The sequence below is a fragment of the Gymnoscopelus braueri genome, assembly GCF_963280865.1.
Source record: "Gymnoscopelus braueri genome assembly, chromosome: 13".
Lineage (NCBI taxonomy): Eukaryota > Metazoa > Chordata > Actinopteri > Myctophiformes > Myctophidae > Gymnoscopelus > Gymnoscopelus braueri.
Genome location: NC_137615.1, coordinates 42,822,438 through 42,842,052, shown reverse-complemented (window position 1 = coordinate 42,842,052; position 19,615 = coordinate 42,822,438). Strand labels below are relative to the sequence as shown.

Here is a 19,615-nt window from a genome sequence, read left to right as displayed (position 1 = left end):
AACATTAGCCAAATCTACCAAATAGGCCTACCAAAACAAACGAGATTCGGTGGAGGCGGGAAAAAGCGGTCCAAGTACAGAGCCAACACTCAGTTGACTTAGTCTAAAGCAGTGGTTCTCAAAGTGGGGTCCGGGGACCCCCAGGGGTCCTTGGGTGGTTCCAGGAGGTCCCCAGCTAAATGATTGGTAACTCTGAGAGTTATGGGGGTCTGTGGCCTAAATGCAATGAGGATTGCACTATAAGTAGTGTCATGAACTGCATACATGGGAAATCTAAACAACATAGTAATTACACCACAGTGTAAATGTAACTCATTGTCACATTCTAGGGCTTAAATTAACACTGAATAATTAGTTTTGTAGTGGGAAGCTGCTCTCACAACCTTACACTTACAGCAGCTCTCTCTCTCACTTCGCATGCTCTCCATAACTCTACAAATAACACATGTCTATTCATCAGAATGTCTCCCTCACACATGGATATATGCAGATGTACGCGTGGACGCACGCACGTGTGTGCACACACACACACACACACACACACACACACACACACACACACACACACACACACAAGCGCCTCTCTCTCTCTCTCTCTCTCACTCTCTCTCTCTCTCTCTCTCTCTCTCTCTCTCTCTCTCTCTCTCTCTCTCTCTCACGCACGCATACAAACACACACTCTGTCACACACACGCATGCACACTCTCTCTCTCTCTCTCTCTCTCTCTCTCTCTCTCTCTCTCTCTTACACACGCCCACGCCCCCTCTCAGAGGCGTACACATTGACTAAACAAGGCGAACTCCCCCTCCCCTCTCCCCCTATGTGTGTCTCCTCCTTACCGTGAAGGTGGGGATGGCGGTGACCAGCGAGTAGATGAGCGTGGGGGGGATCTTGCCGGCCTCCTCGGGGCCGGGGTAGGGCTTGGAGAAGGTCTTGTCGTAGCAGAAGAAGCCCTGGACGTGCACGGGGAACGTGTCCGTGTACTCAAAGTAGTAGGCCAGCAGCACCGTCCCGGCCATGATCACCAGCTGGAAGTAGAACATGATTCCCTTTGATTACGGGCTGACCACACCAGAGGAGGAGGAGGAGAGGAGAGAGAGAGAGATGGAAAGGAGGAGGAGGAGAGGAGAGGAGAGAGAAATGGAGAGGAGGAGGAGGAGAGGAGAGGAGGAGAGAGATGGAGAGAGTGGGGACTCAGGACGAAGTTCCCTTCATCAGCGGTGAATGGGATAGGAGAGGTGAGCCCGTGGGTTGGCGTGCAGAGAGAGAGAGAGAGAGAGAGAGAGAGAGAGAGAGAGAGAGAGAGAGAGAGAGAGAGAGAGAGAGAGGGGGGGGGGAGAGAGAGGGAGAGAGACGAGTGGAGCGAGCAAGGGTAAGAAAGGAACTCCCTGAGGAGGCAGGCTTCCGTGCGCCGGGGGATGAAAGATGCAAAAAGAAAAGAGAGTTCCACCACAGCCAGGATAGAAACAAAGAATGACAGACAGTGAACCACGGAGCTTGAGAGAGAGAGAGAGAGAGTGAGTAAGAGAGAGAGAGTGAGTAAGAGATAGAGTGAGGGAGAGAGAGAGAGAGAGTGAAAGAGAGAGAGAGAGGGAAAAAGGGGGGCTAACTCTGTGCTGCTGGCACTCATGGCGCTCACCTAATAGAGAGAGTGAGTGTGTGTAAGTATGAGTGTGACATATGCCTGATAGCCGTGCGCTGGTGTTATGCGCACCGAAAATAGCTGATCTACAAGCCCACCGCATGAGCTCGTCAGGCTATGTTTGGTGCGCAACACCTGCGCGCAACTAAATATAACTCGGGCCATATGCACAGGAGTGTGAACCACCATCATTAGCATCTTCTGAAGTGAGTGTGTGCCCCTGCGTGTGCGTGTGGTGTGTGTGTGTGTGTGTGTGTGTGTGTGTGTGTGTCTGTGTGTGTGTGTGTGTGTGTGTGTGTGTGTGTGTGTGTGTGCGCACGCACTACAGTACATGCTACTTATCTTACTATTAAAAAATTTAAAAAATGATATGTATTTGCCGCGCAATGATCTTGTAGATCTGCTATTTTTGAATAGCCAAAGAAATAAATAAAAAAAAACGACACAGAAGACAAGACAGGAATTAGAGAGAGAGAAGGCACCATGAGACAAGATGAAATCCACCATGCATGTCTTGTGATGTTGTGTTTTGTGTCGTGATTTGTGTCGTGTGTTCAGTGAAACAAAGTGAATCCTGTTCACGACACTAGCCTGCTATTACAGTTTTGGTGTTTGCGAGGAATACGTTTTGTTTGGTAAATTAGTAGGGGCGTTGTTGGTACAGTAGGAGCCTTTGACAAAACACACACCATATTGACGCTCTGTGTGCGTCCTCGTTTATCAGGGAGGCGAAGGGTTACTAAAATGTGCACACACACACGTGCACATATTCATTCCGAGTCAATGAGCTACAATATGACATACATGTCTGACTGGGATACACATGGTCTGCTGAAAATAAAGGCTAGGAAAACAGATTAAAGGGATAGTTCACCACAAAATGACTTTTTTCCTATCGATTAGTCACCCCATGGAGACTTGAATTCATGGATATTTTTAAGTTTTTGTCGCATTCCTATAAGCCAATAATTTGATGACCAGCAGCGGTTCCGGTGATACAAACGAGATACAAACGAGTCTCCTTTGTGTCTCCTACCGGAACCGCTGCCTACCGGTCCAAATTATTGGCTTAGGAATGTGACAAAAGCAAATATCCATGAATTCAAGTCTCCATGGGGTGACTAATCGATAGGGGGGAAAATTATTTTGGGCAGGGCCCTAGGGTTTTCGTGGCCCTAAGCAAGATTTTTCTGGGTGCCCCCCCCAAAACACCTCCATTATAAAATCATTATGTCATGAGATCATCTTTTGAGACAAATTTGTATTTAATATTAAAATAATAATGCTAGTTGTTGGATAGGAGATACATGACATAATTACAATATGAAAGTAAAAAAAAAAAATCTAAATGTGTGCAAATCTTTGAAAATATTTTTTAAAGCGAACATTAGTAAAATATTTTGTTCCAGGGACACCCAGAAGCAAATATTTCAGTTAAAAATGTTGTTTCAAAAAAATATATGTATTCAAAGATTTGCACAAAATGTTCAAGGTTTTTCAAAAATAGCATATCTACAAGCTCGTAGCTCGAGCTTGTAGATCTGCTATTCTTGAATACTGTAGCCCAAAGTATAAAATAATGGTTATAGCTACACATATAAAATGACACAGTATGCGTTCCCGGTCTTAACCCTTCCATTGTGTTAGGGTCTTTTTTGACCCGTTTTCAAGTTTGAATAGCCATTTTAACGCAACAAAATTATTTATCATCATTTTAATTAATTCTGATGGTCTCCAAAAAAAAAGTGACACTTGTGGTGTGGGTCCGAAATGACCCGGCAAAGAAGTGTGGCTCAATTCCCCCCCAAATTGTCAATATTCAATGTTTACATGTTTGAGAGTGAGAGAGACTTGTCCTCAATTAGCATTTGCTATCAGGAGTAAAATAAAGTTTGAGTTCATGAAAAATAAATTACTTTTTACCTTCTATGGTATACGGGTCATTTCGGACCCTAACACCACTAGTGTCACTATTTTTAATAATGTTATCATTTTTTAAAGTTAAAAAACAAAAACAAGTATTTTTTTAATTATTTTTTTTTGGAAGTGAGCAGATTAATTAATAAGACTAATTATTATTCTTAATTATTCTATTATAGCTAGATAACATCATTATCCATTGCCTTCATTATAAGAAATTTAATGAGTGAATTTTAACATTTTTACAATAGAAAACGAGATATATTGAAAGATGAAACCCTAGCCCTAACCCAACATAATATTTTAAAAAGTGTTTACATAGATATGAATGCATTACAAGTCAGCTATGAGGTGGGAGAAGAAAAATAATGAAAATACTTATTTTTTGAGTATTTTGGGCTGATTTAAATCACGGGTCAAATTTGACCCGCTAACACCTCAAGTGGATGCAGTTTTCTAACACAATGCAAGGGTTAATGGGTTAATACCTTATTATGTATGAATTCAGGACTATAGGCTATGGATGCAACACAAATTGGCCAAGTTGTCATGTGATCATAACTCAGTCAATCACAGTCGCTTTCACAGGCAGGCTTTAAGTCTTTGTTAAAAATCATTATCTTATTCGTCTCCTCTCTTCTTCCTCTCATGTGGCAATGTGACGTGTTTTGCAAGATAGGCCTACATTTTTACTATTTTTGACCGTTTTTGCCTGTATTGACATGTCCCCAAAATAGGGACACCAGGTTGAAAGCAGTTAATAATTCATATAGCACAATGTATTGTGCCGCTCTATTCCTTTATTCATTTGTAAAAACCTATCTGCAAAACTATAGACCCTCAATGGAACTGGACTGAACAGCAGGGAAACGAATGAAACAAGACTGAACAGAACCATAAATGAATTGAATTGAATTATTAAGGAGGCTGAGGGGTTTTGCATGTTTATAAAGCCATGTATTTTTAAACCCCTGTCTGCAGACCACGCTCCCTTGAGAGGAAACGAGGAATCCGTTTTTCTAAATAGAACTTAATTTAATTAAAAGGAATTAATGTGAGAAATGTAACAGATCTGAATTGGATTAAATTATTCAGTATGTTATTGGCAGGATGCTTGCGTTTCAGGGACATGTTTCAGCCCCTAGAAACCCTGTTAATACACACACGCACGCACGCACACAAAAAAAAATTCTTCCGTAGGAAGACATTTTTAATGGAGGCCAAAATTATATAGATTTTAAAAAATTATAGGAATCGTTAAAAGGAACCGGTAAGGAATTGGACCGTTAAGAGGGAATCGTTAAGGAAACGGAATAGTTAAAATCCTGAAGGATCCCCCAACCCTATTGTGCATGTGATCACAGCATGTTGAGATCACATGCACATCATAGCGCGGCACAGAGTGCCATGCTATGATGAGCTTGTAGATGTAGCTTGTAGATGAGCTTGTAGATCTAGAAACTATGCTATAAAAACTGGCCAAATTGTCAAATAATATAAGAAAGAGGCAACATAGGTGTGAAAATAGCTCACAACGCCTCGCGATGTGAGGCGTTGTGAGCTTGTAGATCTGCTATTTTCACAATATTTATCAAAATGTAATGCCTCAACTCCTACAATTCCAAGTGCTTATTAGGGTGGGGGTCCCCAGTTCAAATATGATTATTTTGGGGGGTCCCCAGTTCAAATATGATTATTTGGGGGGGTTGCAGCCTAAAAAGGTTGAGAACCACACTGCCCTCGGGTAGGTACCCTCACAAAAGAACATGTAGTAATCCTGGTCTCTATACCGCCTCCCCCTTGACAGCCGGGGAGCCTGAAGGAGGGGAAAGGAACTGGTTGGAATAACATGTTCCTTCCGCGCGCTACGTCCTACCGGGGAAACCCCCCCCCCTGTCAGGTGATAAGAAGCGGTCTGCTAAATCCTCATGCGTTGAAGGAAGCATGAGCTCAGTTGGATTCTGGCAGAGGGAGAGTAGCGCCCAGGATTACAGCTTAGGCAATTGGCACCGGGTGAAAAAATGGGTTACAAAAATTGCGGGATAAAAAAGAAGAAACATCAATTTCTGAGGATCAGGACAATTGTCCTCACGATGTCGATTTCTCAAATTCTACTCTACTTGTGGGGATATTTGGCCCTTAATTACAAGTATAGTAATAAGAGTACACACACACACACACACACACACACACACACACACACACACACACACACACACACACACACACACACACACACACACACACACACACACACACACACACGGTTAGTTATTTATAAGTACTAGGGTGTGTGTTTTTGTTGTCTTTGTTATTTTGTGTTTAGAAGCAGCATGTCTCTATGCTTCCCTTAGGACAGACATGTTGTACTGTGTGAGCACTCAGTTGTCATGGTGAACACTCAACACAACACAATTTCAATAATAATTCTGTGTATTTTTAGAACAGATCTGCAGCACATTTGTAACGTAAACAACATTCATGCCATCCATACTGTACATCCATGGAGCCATTTTAGAGTTAGAATTAGGGTTAGATTAATTTATAGAAGAGCAGTTACCCTGGTGTCCCAATTTGGGCAATTGTTCAAGCATTTTCACATCTATATTTAAATTTTTCAAAAAAAGCAGATCTGAAAGCTCTCTCTTTCCCTCTCTCTCTCTCTGCGCCTCCACTTCACTCTCTCTCCCTCTTCGCTTTAATATGGGCTCCATTTTCCGTAGGCAAAGACCCTGCCTAGTGCCTGCAAGCTGAAGCTGTAATGGTTTGTAAACAAATGGTGTATAAACACACACGCACGCACACGCACACGCACACGCACACGCACACGCACACACACACACACACACACACACACACACAAACTTCATTGCATGTTAGGAGTGCAGAGTTAGATGTTAGAGCTCATGTACCCCTGTGGTGTGGTTTGGGGGGATGGATTACACTGCTTCACACATTGCAGCAAAACAGCCAGTGTGGGCCCTGCCAATACAGAGGAAGCCAGACATAGTGGGCCCCTGGGCCCCTGTGCGTGCCTATACAGAGGAAAAGAGCCATTGTGGGCCTAGGGCCCTTGTGCCTGCATATACAGAGAAAAAAACAGCCATTGTGGGCCCCTGGGCCCCGTGCCTGAGAGGAGCTCATTCCACACATCCTCACTACAGGGCCATTCGTCGATTGATTATAAACAAAATACAAAAATACAATAATCAATCCCTATTTTGGCCATGTCATTATAGACGAAACGTTTTTATTTTATTTTTAGAATCGCAATGTGACGCGTTGTGAGCTTGTAGATTGGCTATTTTCAAAAGATGTTGTACAAAGGTCAATAGGCTCTATGCACAGCAACCATATTGGACAGAAATTGGGCCTCTTCCTTACTTCCTTCACAGGTGTTACTAATGATACTAAGGAAGGCTCTGTTCCATTTTGTGTAGCACAGTGGTTCAAACCTTTTAATTTCTAGGACCCCCATAACTCTGAGAGTGTACAAATGGAACCAAATGGACACTCTCAGAGTTACACACCCCACCGCAAGGGGCCATTTGTTACCCCCTCAAGTTTCCAGTGAGCCAACATGCACAATGTCAGCACAGACTATGTTTGACCAGAATGGAACAGAGCCTTCATTAGTATCATTGGTAACACCTGTGAAGGAAGTATGAGGAGGCCCAATTTCTTTCCAATATGGCTGCTGTGCATTGAGCCTAACCCCAATTTATACTTTGTCGTTCGCCAGTGTCGCACGCTCAACATATCGGATCTACAAGCTCACAACGGGTCGCAATCAGCGAGGCACGCTGAAAATAGCAGATCTACGAGGTCGCAGCACATCGCGATCTCGTAGAGAGCGGCTTCTGTTCGTACGGGGGGGGCATGAAATTAAGCATTGGCGGTACTAGTCTATGAATAAGTAATAGCAGGATCGAGGGACGCTCTGTGGTACAGCAACCACACATTGTAAGAGAGCGAGGGGCTCGCTGCCACTCTTGGTACCTCTGCGGCCAGGGAGTTAATATCGCCACAGTTGTGTACGCGTCGCTGTAATTATGCATGCCAATGAAGGGGCCGATTAAACGCAATAGGCTCTGTGCACAGCAGCCATATTGGATGGAATTTGGGCCGCTTCCTTACTTCCTTGACTCACAGGTGTTACCAATGATACTAATGAAGGCTCCCGTTCCATTCTGGTCAAACAGAGTCAGGGTGCTGATGTTGTGCACGTTGGCTCACTGGAAACACTCTGCTACACCAGTGGGTCTCAAAGTGTGTCTTCGTGGTTCCTTGACGGGGTTCCAAATTAAACACTATGGGTGTGTAACTCTGAGAGTGTACAAATGGAACCAAATGGACCATTACGGGTCCATTTGGTTCCATTTGTACACTCTCAGAGTTATGGGGGTCCTTGAAATTAAAAGGTTTGAGAATCACCGTTCTAAACAAAATAGAACAGAGCCTTAATTAGTATCATTAGTATCGCCTGTGCATAGAGCCGGAATCTTCCGGTCTGGAAAATAGAGAACCAAAGTCTGATATCACTGCCACTAGAGGCCGCTGTCCCCCTGGGTCACTGAGTCATTTGTTTCCATTGAAAATACCATATATATAAGGTCTCTCAATAGCACTGTGACATATAAGAACTGTGTTCCAAAAATAAAAAATAAACAGATGAGGATTTTACTCGTATGGATAGGAAGCATCAACTGACGGTGGAAAAGTACTAATTCATCCAAAGAGTAAGAAGACACATCTATTTTCTCCAAACGCAGACGTTATCAAATGTAACTCAATATCATAAACGACACAGAGTCACATAAGTAAGAATCTCCCATAAGAATCTCTGGGATAATTTGTTTATTTTTGGAACATTTCATCCATTCAATCCGGGAACACATCTCTGTCATTTTAGATGTCTTAGGCTATTAAAAAATAGCAGATATACAAGCTCATAGTGCGGCACCGAGTGCCCCGCGAGCACACACACACACACACACACACACACACACACACACACACACACACACACACACACACACACACACACACACACACACACACACACACACACACACACACACACACACACACAATGCAATATAAAAGATTCCAAGGCTGAGGCTGACTGTTGTAGTAGCTTTGATTAAAAGCTGCTTCAGGAAAAACATGAGCACCTCAGCAGATGGAAATCAAAGGAAAAGCTGTTCTCACATTGCACCACTCTGCTTCTGATTACACCTGTGTGTGTGTGTGTGTGTGTGTGTGTGTGTGTGTGTGTGTGTGTGTGTGTGTGTGTGTGTGTGTGTGTGTGTGTGTGTGTGTGTGTGTGTGTGTGTGTGTGTGTGTGTGTGTGTGTGTGCGTATGCGCGTGCACGTGTGTTGCCTTTACTTGTGCACCCTGAATAAAAAAAAACGTCTTCCTACAGGTGTGAAACCACACACACACACACACACACACACACACACACACACACACACACACACACACACACACACACACACACACACACACACACACACACACACACACACACACACACACACACACACAACTATTTCTAGCAACAGAGGAGTCAGTCAGAGACATGATAAGGTGTTCCTCTCTCATCTCTGTGTCTCTGACAAGTGTTAATGAGGCACATGAGACGTGTGTATGAGACGTGTGTGTGTGTGTGTGTGTGTGTGTGTGTGTGTGTGTGTGTGTGCGTGCGTGCGTGCGCGAAAGTCCCCAGGGGCGGACACACACACACAAACACACACATACACACACACACACACACACACACACACACACACACACACACACACACACACACACACACACACACACACACACACACACACACACACACACACACACACACACACACACACACACACACACACACGTTTTGAACAGTGTTAAAGTGAGTTGAGGGAGAACAGTATAATAGCATTCAGAGTTAACAGTACGCCTGCTGAGGTTCTCCTGTTCAACACAGTGTCCATCAAACACTCACACAGACAACTCAAGGCTCACAAGAGACCAAACTAGTAGGAATACGGCAGTGTTACTCAAGTACTAAAGTTTAAGTGCAATTTTGACATTGTTGCTGTCGGGCAGAAACCTCTTTATCTCCATATTTTAACAGTTTTTTTATACAAATCCTGAAAAGTAACAGTTTTGGACCCGACAGAGACAACATGTCCATTTTTCCAATACTTCTACTCAAGTAGCCTACATCTCAGAGGCAACTATTGTACTTTTTACTCCACTACAATTATTAGACACTTTTAGTAGCTACTTTGTGGATTTAAATTATAATTACAAAACCACTTTACCCACAACTCAATCCCTATAGACCGCCGAAGTCTGACGTCATTTACACATCCTTTGTTTGTCTACCTGGTTCGCAGTTTTCCACCCCCGTTCTGAATCCCATAGACGTCTTTAATATCGCGTCAAATAAGAACTGTGTTCCAAAAATAAACAAATGACCCCGGCGCGTTGACTCTTATGGATATGAAGCATCAACTGACGGTGAGAAAACGCTAATGTTACTTCCGCCGAATTAGTTACATTTTCGCCAGAAACAGACTGTATCAAATATAAGTGACTGACTATGATAAACGATACAGAACCTCCTCCCTGACAACAACGCCGACACGCGGTGTTTATTTTTGGACCACAATTCTTATATGAGACGATTCTAAGATGACCCAATGTTATTCTCCATAGAGAAATTACTTCCGCAAACCTGGGGATGAACGAGTGACGTCAGGACTTCGGTGCTCTATTGTATACTTTGGCTGTTCAAAAATAGCCTATCTACAAGCTCACGACACATGTTGTGAGCTTGTAGATCTGCTATTGTCGAAAAGGTTTGACAGATTAAAAACATTTCTGAAGTAGTTTTAATTTGGTTCTTCAGTAACCAAGTCTAACGTGCATATTTTGATACCATTGTTTTTGTACTTTTACTCCAGTAAGTATTTTGAATATAGCCTTTTTACTTATAACAGAGTATTTCTGCATTGTGGAATTATTACTTAAGTAAAACAAACGTGACAAACTACTTCTTTCACCACTGGAAGACACAAACTAGTTGGAAAACGGCGGGGGGGATTAACTGTGAACTTCAGCTGTGTTGCATCACTGCCCTCTGGTGGCTATATTGCTGAATCCCGAGCTGCTGAACTGTGCTTTCATCTTCCCCGTAGATAATCATTGGTCCTCTGATCCACTTATGTACCAACATGGCCTTAGACACACGGGTGGGCGCTAAACGGAATATGCAGGCTAAAACCCCAAGCATTTTGGTTGCATTTACTTATTTATTTACTTATATAAGTAAAGAGTGTTTTTATCTAGTAAATAGAGGCGGCTCAACAGCTGCAGACACACACAAATAGACATAAATTAGTGTGTGGAGCATCTACAGATTGATTTGTCAAGGTTAACGTGACTCCACCACTGTGTTTACATAAAAAAACATTAAAGAGTCTACACCATGAAAATCACCTTTTTCTTGGTTTTTTGTATTTTTTGGGGTCCCCAGTGTCTCTTGTGTTTTTTTTTTTTAATTCAGTCATTCCTTCTCATTTCATGGATTTCCAGAATGGGCGTGTCTGAACAGGCGATCTCAGAATGGCAATGTTTATGAGGTCATAAACATTTTTGATGGCAAACCCAATGTTAAATGAAAAGTGCCCGAATCGCTCCGAAACTTTTTCTACCCCCCCTAAGTGGGGGTCTACGAACAAATACTTCGGGCTCGGATTTTGGCTCCGCCCCCCGGAAGTGGGTGAAACAGGCACCTCAAACACTTGGTGGAATTGTTCAAAAATGTTCAAAGTGTCTTTTTTTCGATTTTGTATTTTTCTTAGATGCTTCTTTTTATGCAGAATTTTTCCATTTTTTTTTTTTTGTTTAAATATATTTTTTTATTAACAGAATTTTGTATTAACAGAATTGCTCAGTAGCCCCCCCCTGCCCAAGAGGACGTTTTGGTATTGCAGCTGAAAGTGCTGTATAAGCCAGAGACAATTGACTTGGGATGAGTATATCTGAGTGATGATTTAGGCTCAAACCTTTTGAAAAAGGTTTGAGGGACATACACCATATGATATTAAATATCAAATCTTTTTTTTAAATTCATGGTGTAGCTCCTTTAAGATAAAACATGTTTTACACATCATTTCATCATTGTGTGGTTCATACAGTAGATTAGATAACAGTGAGGCCTCCACACGCCGTCCTAGTCCATAGCCTACAGTGTTAAAGAACACACACATTCAAAAGCCACAGATCATATTGTTCCCCCCAACACCACACCCAGCGCTCCATGAGTGTTCTTCATACTATGAGCACAACAGTTCATCAAACTAATTGACTTAATCAATTATTATAAGCGTCATAACATCAATGCCAAAGTTATATTTTAACGTTTTCATAAAAGAAGGGATAAGAAAAATCATCTTTTTGACTTAGGGATTGTGATTTTGGAATGTAACAAGCATTCTGATAGGCTGAAGACATAGGCAATAGACCAATTATTTGTTTACCAACATTGAGACTGGACGCACAGGTGATTGTTTCATGCAATCAATTCCCAACCTATTGTTTCGGGGTGCGCTGGTTTCAGTTCATTCGACCTCCTCTTGTGTGTTGGCTAGTGAGGCGCGTCCTAGCGAGACCTGACAGAATGGGCTTCGTTTGGTGCCGGCCTGCGCGCGCATACTGGTTCTTATCGGTGTGACGTCGTCTGTTAAGGCATTGGTTCTCAAAGTGGGGTCCGGGGACCCCCAGGGGTCCTTGAGGGAGTTCCAGGGGGTCCCCAGCTAAATGTGTTAATATAGCGTCACAATAATGTTAACCTTTTATACTTTGGCTATTCAAAAATAGCAGATATACAAGCTCATAGCGTGGCACCGAGTGCCGCGCTATGAGCTTGTATATCTGCTATTTTTGAAAAATCGTGGAAAATTTCTGCTAACCTTTGAATATATATCTTTGCTTCTGGGGGGTCCCTGGAACAAAATATTTGAGATGGGGGTCCGCGGCCAAATACATACAATTTCAAATTGCTAAAGCATATACGTAGGGCTTAAGTGGTTTTGGAATAATAATCAAAATCTACACTACACTAACTACAGTAGTAACTAAATTCAAATAATTATAGTGGGGTAAAAGTACAACATTTGCCTTTGACATGTAATGGATCGTAGAAGTAATATTATTGAAATCTCAGCAATTGTTTTTGGTACTTTTGTGTGACTGTAGTATGATGAAGTATATGGCGTTCATTTATGACAAAAACATACAAAAGTTGAAACATGAGAGAGAGAGAGAGAGAGAGAGAGAGAGAGAGAGAGAGAGAGAGAGAGAGAGAGAGAGAGAGAGAGAGACGCAAAACGAGACAGGCTTATTGGTTGCCATGGTGACTGCTGATGAGGTGGGAGGCTAAATAAAAGATCAGGTCCTTCTGGCTTGGTATACATCACTGTCTGTCTCACACACGCACACGCACGCACACGCACACACACACGCACACGCACACGCACACACACACACACACACACACACACACACACACACACACACACACACACACACACACACACACAGTGTGAGTGATAATGAGTGTTGAAGGAGGTGGGGGGGGGGTCTCACCTTTCCTATGCACAGACCAGTCATTTATCATATCTGCTTGTTCCTGTCTGTGGATGATGATAAAAACACCAGACAGACAGCAGGAGAGCTGAGAGGGAGGCCGTGTAGGAGAGACAGACGGTAGGAAAGCTGTCTGTCTCTGAGAGGAGAGACAGGCAGTATGAAAGCTTAGAGGGAGACAGTGTAGGAGAGACAGACAGTATGAAAGCTTAGAGGGAGACAGTGTAGCAGAGACAGACAGACAGAACCAAGGACGGGTGTTTGTTAGAATGTTAAAATGGAGTTTGAAGTTACAATGGGTTTGTATAGGAAGGGGGTGTGTCTGATAAAAATGAATATCAAATATCTAACCACTGAATCAAGCAACTTAAAAACTGTCTGGGGGGCTCACAAAAAGCCTGAGTAGACGATAAAATGACGCAACATTTTTCTGAAAGTGAAATATCCCTTTAAGTTCACATTCAGCGTCTATGACGCTGATTTTGTGAGAGAAATAAGCAACCCACTCTGGGCAAGACCTGGGCTGTTGGTTGTCTAGGAAGTGACAACCGGAAATGGTTGAATTTGGCGGAAGTACCGCCCAAGGATCGTTGATACAAATCTGTTAACGTTCTCCGTGAATGAAACGAGTGTTGTGATTGGTCAAAAAATATCGTTTCCGGGGGAAACGCGTACGACGGAAATCCTGTCCTCGCTGCTTTAGGTCGTGACCAGGCTCTTCTCGTCGGACACGAGTGCGGCTGGGACCGAGGCTATAAGCAACCAGGTCTATGAAAACAAGCCCAAAAGAAGCAACACGTACATGATGTTGTGTAATTCAAAACCAAAACTATAAGGCCTCAGGATGACTTTAAGACATGAACATGGTCATCTTTGTTTTGTAACGTTAAATAAAAGAATTCAAATATTTAATAAACCAAAATTTTAAATAATAATCCCCGTCTTTTTCTCCCGATCCTGATCTTTTGAAAAATACCTGATCGGGAACAACCCTATCCGGTTTAGTTCATGAATGCAATGCCAATGCAACGTAACCTAGGATAAGTGCATGAAACCTCTGCCTCAAAATAACTGTGCTATCAGCTTCTAAAGATACATTTTATGTATACTCTACATTCCCAACAATAACGACAATGGATGGAAAATAATTAATATGATCACAGAGAGCAGATAAGCTGCCGACTTGTGGCAAATCACTATGGTCTCGTTTGGCACAACACATAGAGCTGACTCACTGTAACAGTAGCTCATTATTTTCCTCACCTCTGGGACCTGTAAGTCCACTGAATCATCTCTACACAGTCAAATCCTCAGTGTTAATTAACTCTGAGAGAGAGAGAGTACAAATGTAACCAAATGGACCCTGGTTACATTTGTACCCTCTCAGAGTTACAAATGAATAAATCGACACTGGTTTTGACTGTGTATCTGGACTGGCAGTGGTGTATTTAAGTAGATTTACTCAAGTACTGTACAATGTTGAGGTATTTTTACTTTACTGGACTACTTCCAATTTTCGGTACTTTTACTTCTACACCACTACATCTCACAAGGCAAATATTGTACTTTTACTCCACTACAATTATTTGAAAACTTTAGTTACTTTGCAGATATAAATTATTATATTATAAAACAGGCATTAACCACTTTATCCCTATGTTATACCTAGGCTATTTGAAAATAGCAGATCTATTTGTAGATCTGCTATTTTCAAACATTTTAGTGCTTTTACTTTTGATACTTTAAGTACATTTTGATGCCAATACTTTTGTACTTTTACTCAATTTTGAATTCCGGACTTTAACTTACAGAGTATTTCTACATTGCAGTATTGATACTTTTACTCAAAGTAATATGAGTACTTTCTCCGCCACTGGAATCTGGTTGCTCTCACAAGCAATGCAGCACCTATCAAGTATGCAAGACAAACCATTGTGTCTTGTGCACAAAGTCAAACCCCATTATAGGAAATGTGCATGTGTCTGTGTTATGACAACCATCGATTTGCAAAGCACTCTTGTTACAGCAGAGGACAAATCTACGGCTTGCCAACAACCATATAGCCATAATAAACACAGCCTCACCAGTGGTGTAAAGTAACTAAGTACATTTACTCAAGTACTGTACTTAAATACAATTTTGAGGTACTTTTACTTTACTGAGGTACTTCCAATTTTCAGTGCTTTTACTTCTACTCCACTACATCTCAGAGGCAATTTTTGTACTTTTTACTCCACTACAATTATTTGAAAACTTAAAGTAATACTAGGTAACGTTTTCAACAAAACTAAAGTTAAATTGTATATCTTTTGTGAGTGGCGAAAGTTTCACAACACCCAATCCATGAATTTCACCCCCGGAAGCCTTTTATTTATATATTTTCTATTGAACGCTGTCGGGGGGGACTTTCCCGGGAAAATGACGTCATCTGTGTTTGGCCAGGAACTACCGCAACGGTTTCCTGTTTGGCCAGGAACTACCGCGCTAATAACAAAAAGGAACCTCACGCTGATTTTAAGAGAATGTAGGATTGGAAGATCAAAAAAGAACAGAAAAAGAAAGCACAGCTCATGGTAACTAATGCTCCACTGGCTAAGAGAAACGATCCGCAGATAGTATAAAACAATTAAAAGAACGCTTTTTGAAACGCTTCCGGCTTCCGGTGAAAACAAATGGAATTCTGGGTAATCGAGGACTACGGAAATTGTATGCAGTGACGGTAGTGACCAGCAGAGGTTGCTAAAAATCGTTATTTGTGAATCTGCATTGTACAACTTTAAGTTACTTTGTATATTTCGATTATTATTACAAAACATATATTACCCAATTCAGCCCTATGTACATTTCGGCCATTGAAAATAGCCAATCTACAAGCTCACAATGTGAGCTTGTAGATCTGCTATTTTCAAAAGATTTGTATACATTTGAAAATTTGGAAATGGGGCATTCTGCACAATGAGTACTTTTACTTTTGGTACTTTAAGTACATTTTGATGCCAATACCTTTGTACTTTCACTCAAGTACATTTTGAATTCCGGACTTTTACTTGTAACAGAGTATTTCTATATTGCAGTATTGATACTTTTACTTAAGTAAAAAATGAGAGTACTTTTTTCCACCTCTGAGCCTCAGTGCATGGGCGCGATGCAGAGAGGTAGCGACAGCGCACGCGCGCGAGAGAGAGAGAGAGAGAGAGAGAGAGAGAGAGAGAGAGAGAGAGAGAGAGAGAGAGAGAGAGGGTAAATGCTGAGATTGTCACGAATCGTACCATTCAACATGAAATATTTACCTACTGAGGCCTGGATGGTAAAGAGTGTTATTCTAAAAGCTATACTAGTCTGTAGGTGTTAGGTCCTCTCCCAACGGAGAGAGAGAGATAATTGCAACTGCAACGCCCGACATTCGAACCCGGGGGTGTGTGTCCCCCATCTGGGAGACCAACTACAAGTAGCTATACTGCTCATCAAGAGGGAATCCTCAGCTTGGCCGGGCAGATATCGGGCTTATGGGCTTCAGGCGGAACTACTTGTCAACCAGATGTCAGTACACCAGGGTCTAAATGTTTCAATGGAAACGTATAGGGAGACCACCTCCAACCACTGCAGAGTGCTGCTGGTTGTATTGCTTTAACTTGTACTGTATGTTAATGCATAATAATTATTAATTCCATAAAGATTGGTTCAAGTGAAGTTTTTTATTTTTTTGTTTTGTCATTAAAATAAGTTCCATATCAGTGGTGGAAAAAGTACTCAAATGTTTTACTTAAGTAAAAGTATCAATACTGCAATGTAGAAGTGCTCTGTTACAAGTAAAATTCAAAAGAGTAAAAAGTACAAAAGTATTGGTATCAAAAAAGCAAAAGCAACTAGCAGATCTACAAGCTTGCAGATCGGCTATTTTCAAATAGCGTAGGTATAAAATAGGGCTAAAGTGGTTAATGTATGTTTTATAATGTAATAATTTATACCTGCAAAGTAACTAGTAAGTAAAGTTTTCAAATACAATATTTGCCTCTGAGATGTAGTGGAGTAGAAGTAAAAGTAATGATAATTGGAAATACTCCAGTAAAGTAAAAGAACCTCAAAATTGTACTTAGGGACAGTACTTGAGTAAATGTACTTTACCCCACTGTTCCATATTGCAACTTGAACTTTTGGAAAGTTCAAGTGGAAGAATGATGCAGAGAGCTGCAGATCAACTGAACCAGTCGCATCAACATGATATCCTCTCCACCAACACCTCAGCAGCTCGTTCAGCAAAATGAACTAAGAAGTGCCATAGCTAAAATAATATTTTCATCTTTATAATTTGCCTATAGAATTACAGACTAGGATAAGTGCCACTGCTATATCTCAATCCCTTCCATCCAGGACTAACGTGATTACATTTGAAATCATCTCTATTGAAATGTGTACTGTAGGTCCATAAAAGAGAAAGACAGAGAAAAGGACCGGGGTGGATGAGCAGTTGCAGTATGATCATCATCAGGGTGAAAGGCTTAACTTTGTCAAACAATTACATCACTCAACAGGGCATAATATCGTTGCTGTCGGGTGGAAACCTCAAGTCCAAATCTGAATGCATTTCAGTATTCAAATGCAAAAATATATTTAAAAAATAGCAGCTCTGCCAGCTCGAAATGCGTCGCAAAAGTAGCCTATGTTAGTAGGGGACTGTTTATTCCATTCATAAATGTAAGTTTGCGCATCCAGGCGCTTCATTCACTATTTCAGGAATAAAAGGCTTTGCACAACAATGTTAACTATAAAGATAATGTCCATCCACATTGACGAATTGTCTATTCTTATATTCTGTACTATTCTATACCTGCATATTATTCTATGCATGTATATTTTCATCCACGGCTCTATATGGTTCCAGTGAACCAGCTGTATGAGACGTCATAAGTGATCGCGGAATTTGCCGTCGCTTTGAAATGACGCTAGAGTGCATTCCGATCCTGTGAGGCCAACGGGTCGACCACTCCGTCCTCGCATTTAAACCTCTCCTCCTCGCAGGGGCGGGGCTTAGGCGCGAGTGGAGGACACGAGGAGAGCGAGCGAGTGTGTGAACGTCTGGGGTGTCGGAAATTCAGCTAAAAGGGAGCGTTGGACTCACCTCCACAAACAGGAAGCAGGGCACGATGGTGCTGCTGCTCTTCAGACCGGGCTTCTCCTCCACCGCCATGCTTCTGTACTTCCTGCCCTCCGTGGCTTAGCTCTCACTACACCTCCTTACACCTGGTCACACACAGGGGGACAATATCAAGTTAGATACGGTGGTCCACTGGACCTGTGGGTGAGCTCAAGTTTACAGTGCAGGACTAAAGACAGTTTATACTGTTTGTTTTCCAGTTGAGGTTTAAAAACGACAGCAGATTTAAAAACATGGCAGGCTAGTAAGCAGCACAGCTGCAGCTAATAACATTAATAATGGGTGTGTTAGATTCAGGTGTGCCAAGCTTACTTTTAACTCTATGGTGCTAAGTGCTCCCATTTGAATTTGATTAGCTGCTTATACATCTATGCAGCCTGCCATGTTTTTACACTTCTGTAATAAACAGAAGTGTTACTTATTTTCTTGCTCACTTACTTTCTTATTTACTTACTTAACCTGAACTGGAGCCCAAACTATAAAACACACCTATAGAGCTTTACCCCACTTTAACCCATTAAGACCGGGAACGCAGCTGTGTGTCATTTTAAGATTTATTTGGCTAAAATAGCAGATATACAATATATGTACAAGCTCATAGTGTGGCACCGAGTGCTATGAGCTTGTAGATCTGCTGTTTTTGAAAAATCTCGAACATTTGTGCAAATCTTTGCATCTGGGGATTCTATAAATGTCTTCTAAATCCTAACAGTTGTTTTGAAAAAAACCTACAGTATGTTGCTATAATATCAGTGGTTCTCAAACTTTTTTTCATGTCAAGGACAAAATTACAAAATGATATGTATTTGGCCGCGGACCCCCATCTCAAAATATGCTCTTCCAGGGACCCCCCAAAAAATGTATTCAAAGAATTGCAAAAAAATCACGATTGTTCTAAAATAGCAGATCTTCAAGCTCATAGTGCGGCACTTGGTGCCGCACTATGAGCTTGTAGATCTGCTATTTTTTAATAGCCAAATAAATCTAAAAATGACACACAGATGCGTTCCCTGTCTTAAAGGGTTAAGTGGTTAAAGCATAATCCCCCCCATCAGGAATGAGTTCTGCATTGAGTTTAGGCTATCCTTTTGACTTCTTCTTTCCACCCTTTCATTTCTTTCTTTCCTTTTCTGCTTGTTCGCTCCTTTCTTGCCTCCTTCCTACCCTTCTTCCTTTATTTAAACACATTTATTCAATACAATATAACTTAGAACTTTTTGCTTCTATCCATGAATGTTTAATGCA

At 41.7% G+C, this 19,615-nt stretch overlaps 1 protein-coding gene across 1 annotated transcript in view; it reads right to left on the bottom strand.

Annotated features, from left to right (window-relative positions):
• The window catches only part of LOC308098826 (phospholipid phosphatase-related protein type 5-like), a 71,393-nt gene that overhangs the window by 37,706 nt on the left and 14,072 nt on the right, over nt 1-19,615 (bottom strand). Inside the window, exons 2-3 of the mRNA XM_080447280.1 lie at nt 18,335-18,456; nt 841-1,029 (exon numbers count right to left, since the gene is read on the bottom strand). Of these exons, the coding sequence (XP_080303406.1) occupies nt 841-1,029; nt 18,335-18,403 (258 nt within the window). The 5' untranslated portion in view covers nt 18,404-18,456. The remainder of the gene's footprint in view (nt 1-840; nt 1,030-18,334; nt 18,457-19,615) is intronic.